We start from the raw sequence: 5921 nt of genomic DNA, 5'->3' as shown, positions 1-5921 counted from the left end.
GTGCTTGGGGCTGCTTTTCTCAAGTTTGTTACCAGTCCTGGTCAAGATCAGTAGGATGAATCTAATTTACATATATATATATATGGAATTATTTAAATCTACAGGACTTTTTTTCACCTCCAGTTCTTAAAATATGTGGAAGCAGTTCATCTTTTGTCATGCTGCTATGAAAATCTTCCCAGGATACAGAGTTACTTTGCAAAATGCTTCTTATGTTTATTTTGTTTAACTGTACATACTCTCCAGGTGCTACGTTTAACTCCTTTTTTTCTTCTTTAGATCTCTGCAGCGATTATATTTGGAAAAACTGTATATCTGAACACTTAAATGTGTGTGAGTGCAAGCAGTTTTACATTTAGATTTTCTCTTCCTGTTTAGATAACAAATCTCACTTTCCTTGTGTGCTTGCACTATAGGTTTGGGACTGACAATAGCTGACTAACATGTCCTGAGCTGTGAGAGGGCATAGCAAGAAGGCCTTCATGCGGTAATGACCCTTTTCAGAGACAATGGTCATCATGGATTATGCGTTTCCAATTATTTGTTCATTTATTTATTTTTTTACATGTTTCTAAATTAGAAACCTCACTGCTTCATGGCAGTTGGTTTGCTATTGCTTCCAATTCTGTTAGGATGCCATTTTGTACTAGAGGTTTTTCTGTGATCATTTTTAGATAGGCAATGATGTAGTTCTTAACTGATTTAGGCCACAGGGTTGGGTATGACGGTACACAGTTGTACATCCACAACATGGAGTATTAAATGTAGTTTGAGAGGACTTCTCATCTTTGTGGCATTTAGATAAAATACAAGATCATACTGTATAGCCAGACTGTGTAAGGGGATTTTGCGTTAATCTCTTCCTCGACAGTCCCTTAACATCCAGATGGCTGCAGGATTAGTATGTGCCTGCATGCGTATATATTAAGTCCCATTCCCTTTCTGTAACATACTGCCAAATCCAAAAGGTGCACAGTTTGAGTTTTTCTAAGGAGATGTATTAGAATATGAGACAAGTAATTTTTCATAATCATGAGACTCCAGGAGGGCAATAGTGTAGCAGCATTTTTTTTTTTTTTTTTTTTTACTCAAAAAAGAATATTTTTGACCATCAGGATATTTTTTGCTTGTATTTTGTAGGACCTGGATGTGAAGGCAGGTGGGGGTTGTGTTATGACCATCGGGGAGATGCTTCGTTCCTTCCTCACCAAGCTTGAATGGTTTTCCACCTTGTTTCCAAGAATCCCTGTGCCAGTCCAGAAAGCCATTGACCAGCAAATCAAAAGCAGACCTAGAAAAATCAAGAAAGATGGCAAGGAGGGAATGGAAGAAATAGACCGGCATGTGGAACGTAGACGTTCAAGGTCATTTATGTGTTAAAAGAATGTAAAAAGTTTAATACTGTACTACTGATTACCAGAAACGTGTTGTTTTTTCACTGGGATAGGCTTGAAGGCAATAGACAAACAGTTAAAATAATCAGATAATATTTGGTATTTAAGGTTAAATACAGTCTACGTAGATAAAGTATAAATTGGAAAGTAAAGAGGGTCCCTTAACTTCAGAAGGTGGTGGTTCATATTGAATCTTTCTTATTTTAAAAGGTCTCCAAGACGATCCATCAGTCCCAGGAGGTCTCCCAGAAGATCCAGAAGCAGAAGTCATCATCGGGAAGGTCATGGATCATCTAGCTTTGATAGAGAACTAGAAAGAGAAAGAGAACGGCAGAGATTAGAACGTGAAGCTAAGGAGAGAGAAAAAGAAAGGCGGAGATCTCGAAGCACCGATCGCACACTAGAACGGAGGAGAAGCAGAAGCAGGGACAGATACAGAAGCCGTAGTCGAAGTCGTGACAGGAAAGGAGATAGAAGAGACAGGGATAGGGAGCGAGAGAAAGAGAATGAACGGAGCCGGAAAAAGGAGAGAGATTATGATAAGGAAAGAGGTAGTGAGAGGGAAAAAGATCGCTCTAGAGAAAGATCAAAAGAAAGGAAAAGTAAGGGTGATACAGAAGAGAGAAGACACAAAGATGACAAGGATGACAAGAAACACCGGGATGACAAGAGGGATTCCAAAAAAGAGAGAAAACATAGCAGAAGTCGAAGCAGGGAAAGAAAGCATAGGAGTAGGAGCCGAAGTAAGAATACAGGGAAGCGCAGCAGAAGCAGGAGCAAAGAGAAATCAAGTAAACATAAAAATGAAAGTAAAGATAAGTCAAATAAGCGAAGTAGAAGCAGAAGCAGAGGAAGAACAGATAGTGTTGAGAAGTCCAGAAAACGAGACCAGAGTCCCAGCAAAGAAAAGCCTAGAAAGCGTAGCAGAAGCAAAGAACGTTCCCACAAACATGATCATAGCGACAGCAAGGACCATTCGGAAAAACATGACCGTCGAAGGAGCCAAAGTACGGAACGAGAGAGCCAAGAAAAGCAACAGAAAAACAAAGATGAGACTGTGTGAACTCTTTCAGAAGTGGATCACATTGAATCCTATAAATGTTTGATTAAATCCTGCTTATTTTTTCTTAAAGTTGAGATTGTGCAGTAGTTGATGAGCACTCTTCTCCAACCTCCCTCTAGGCTGCAGATCGTCATTTCCTATTTTGGGTAGGGAAGTGCCTTTGTAAACCCATTCAATGCATTGACGGTTTCAAACCATTTGTTTAGTTTAATTCGTAATGCAGAGATTGTTCTTGCATTTTTATTGTTCAGATGTTTCTGAAATGTACAGTCTGTACATATGTCCTGCAAATGTTTTAATTCCTTTGGCATGGTTGCCATGTTGGTTAAATTTGTATGAGGCAATAAACTGCCACTAATTCTACTTTGATTTTGTAGACGTGGAATGATGGGTTGTATCCTGAAGTTAGTGTGGCTGTGCTTTACATAATACGGCTTTTAGGGATGGATCTTGAATGTGTATTATAGCTGAGATATTTATGTGCATACGATGTACATTGAGGGCTGCAGATTTAGAACAACCATGGATGTCCACTGTACCTGCTGTTTTTTCAAAAGCTTTTAAAATGTATTATGTTGATTGCCACTGGTATTAAATTGAGAGTGGACTTTCAAGGAGATAGTGGTTTTGATGCAAGGATTTAGACTGTGCTGGGGCTTGTTTAGTAATTCTTTAGAAAGGCTACCTCAAGCAGACACTGTAAAGGTTGGTGGATGAGTACCGTAGCCATCTATGCATTTTACTTGTTCAAAAAAAAAATCCATGTAAGCATCCATATATTTTTTTTTTAAAACAGTTCATCCATTTGTGGTCTTCTAATGTTTTTAATCAGCAGCTGCACTCTGTCATTTATGATAAGCCTGGGCTAATAAAGGCATTTAAGGTTGCAAGGGGGAAGTAGGAAGAAGAAAGTTATTAGAAAGGATTTCAGTTTCAAGCTTCCAAAGCATTTTTATAAGTGTAAACATTAAAAATAAGAATTACCTGATAGTGTCCTTTTTTAAGTCATATTTTCTACAAGTAGTAAGGATTGCAGTTTGTGCTGAACATTTCATCTGGCAGTTGTTTGTTTTTTGTTTTTTGTTTTGTTTTTTTTTTTAACAGATTGTTAGAAGCAAAAACCAAAATGCATTATAGAAAAAAAAGTCCTATCATTGAAGTCCAAGTCTGTTTGATAGATCATTCTGATGACTTGTATACTGAGTGAGGAGAACCATCTGGAATAAACTCTCAATTAATTCCTTTGTATTGGGTGTCAGCTTTTCCCTGCATGTTCACTGACAGCTGAAGAGTGTTTGGGTTCTTCCACATACATAAGTGACACTTTGTATGAATAAAGGATTTTGTGCTAAGTACCTAATAGGAAGATGTAGCAAAGAAAGGCAGCTGCCCAAGAATAGGAAGAACATTAAGTGTGACTCACTAATGATCATGAAATGACCTGAAGGTAGAAATAAACTGGTATTTGTGCATTTTTCATTTCTGTGTGATACAGATCATCTAGGCATGATACTTAAATTTTGGGAATTTTTAAAAACCTCCAGGAGAAAACAAACAGGGCTTGAATTTCTAACAATGCTCATTCCGTAGTATTCAAAAAAGCAGAAATAACAAACTCAATTTTGTCTTTCTCCTGCTCTTTTTAGTCTTTTGTCACTGTCATCCTTAGCATTCAGTATCTTTTAATACTGATGTTATTATCTGTTTATATTTTTGATACCTTGAAACAAAGCTTTAGCTTCAGGACATTCATTTTGTTGCAGTGTGAAACTAAAACACTGAACTGTCATTTAACATGGGAGGAGAAAAACTGTATTGGCCATTTAAGAAATGCCCTGGTTAGCTGATGATGAGAACTGTCCTTGAAGACTGCCAGGGCATTGCATGGATTCTGTCAAAATAATGACAACTGTAATTTACCTCATTTGCCACTAGAGGCTTCTTTTGGCCTTGTAATTTTAACGTTCATTTTAGGAGTTTCTGGAACAAGTAGTTCTTAGGCAGAGAGGCTGTAAGGCCAGTGTTCTGTTAGGGGGAAATGGACTATTGATTCCAATTCTTCCTTCAGGGGTCCTCCTCTGCCATATTTGGGAAATAGAGTGAAAAGCAGTTTATTTTCAGGCAAAATCCAGGTATTTAAGAAATAATCTTTAACCTGAAAAGTAGAGAGTGCTGTCTTAGTACAATTAAGATGGTAAACATTCTGATACAACTTGTGCAAAGACTGGCTTATGTTAACATGTCTTGCAAGTGCAGTAACTTGAGGACTTTGCTTTTATTTTTCAATAAATAGTCCTCTCTGACTTTTGGATTTAACTTGATCCATACCATGTACTTGACTTAGGAGTGTAATTGATAGCACAATGACTGACCGAGACCCATAAAAACAATTTAAATAAATCTGGACAGCTGTCTTAATTTATCATTGCAGCTCTTGGGTATGGAACCAGGGACTCTTTAATTCCTTTTGCCATTTCATTTCATGTGATCTTCCTTGAAACCAGAAGGAACAGATCCAGAGAGCTTCTGCAAAGCAGGTTTGATCAGAAATGCTAAGACCAGTGGAGTCCCAACTGCCACCTGATCTGCTGCAGTTGCTGGTACTACTGTTGCAGTGGGCATCCAGTATCATTAGAAGAGTATTTTTGCCAATTTTAACTGGAGGTAAGGGTGAGAGTTCTCCCAGGAGCTGTGGTTGCAGAGCTTCTGCCTGATGGAGCCTGTGTGGTTACTCTTCAGTCCTCGCAGTAAAAGCACAACAAGCTAAGCACTGTGAGCCCAAAATATGTCACATGTCCATAGCTGCGCAGCTGGGACAGTCGTTCTTCATGGAGCCCAGTCTGTCTTTGAAATTCCACGTGGATCCATCATGTTAAGTACTTTCCTGGACTAATAGTATTAATTACAGAAATACACCCCTCTGTTGGTTTTTTGGGGTTTGTTGTTTTGAAGGTACTACTCAGTTGAACGTCATACTAGACCTTGGGAAGTAGCAAACTGGCATGTTTTTTATCTTAAGGCAGGGTCAGGGTCCTTTCATCCTAGTATAGTGTGTCCAACCTTTTTCAGCAGTCCTCACGTCAGTGTCACTGGTCAACAGTACTTGAAACGAGTATTGGTAAGCTCTGTCCTTTCAGTGATTCTGCTATAGCACTAACAGAGAAAGCAGATCCACATGGAAGATTAATTAGGGTACAGGAATTCCCACAGCTTGTGCAATGCCAAAGTTCAGCCTCTCCTCTGGCAGTGACAATATATGTAGCTTCTTCATTGTTAGATTGCCAGTGCACACTGATTACAGACAGAGTCTCCTTTGAGATATTTTTAATTTCAGGACTGCAAGGAGCTGAAATATTTCATATTAACAGTGTTTAAACAGATTGTTTATGCATACTATAGTTACACATGAAAATGAAATTCCAGTTAGAAGTGACATACTCCTTTAGAAAATACATGATCCTTAA

The 5921-nt window shown here is 38.4% G+C and overlaps 1 protein-coding gene across 1 annotated transcript in view; it reads left to right on the top strand.

Moving 5' to 3' along the window:
* PRPF38B (pre-mRNA processing factor 38B) overlaps positions 1-2820 on the top strand; it is a gene marked incomplete at its 5' end in the record, with an annotated part of 8497 nt that extends 5677 nt beyond the window's left edge. The window contains 2 exons of the mRNA XM_010010092.1: positions 1141-1364; positions 1605-2820. Of these exons, the coding sequence (XP_010008394.1) occupies positions 1141-1364; positions 1605-2457 (1077 nt within the window). The remainder of the gene's footprint in view (positions 1-1140; positions 1365-1604) is intronic.
* Positions 2821-5921: the final 3101 nt, after the last annotated feature.

Source organism: Nestor notabilis, unplaced genomic scaffold (assembly GCF_000696875.1).
Source record: "Nestor notabilis isolate BGI_N333 unplaced genomic scaffold, ASM69687v1 scaffold26532, whole genome shotgun sequence".
Lineage (NCBI taxonomy): Eukaryota > Metazoa > Chordata > Aves > Psittaciformes > Psittacidae > Nestor > Nestor notabilis.
Note: the sequence above shows the minus strand (reverse complement) of the source record. Positions and strands in the feature narration are given on the sequence as shown.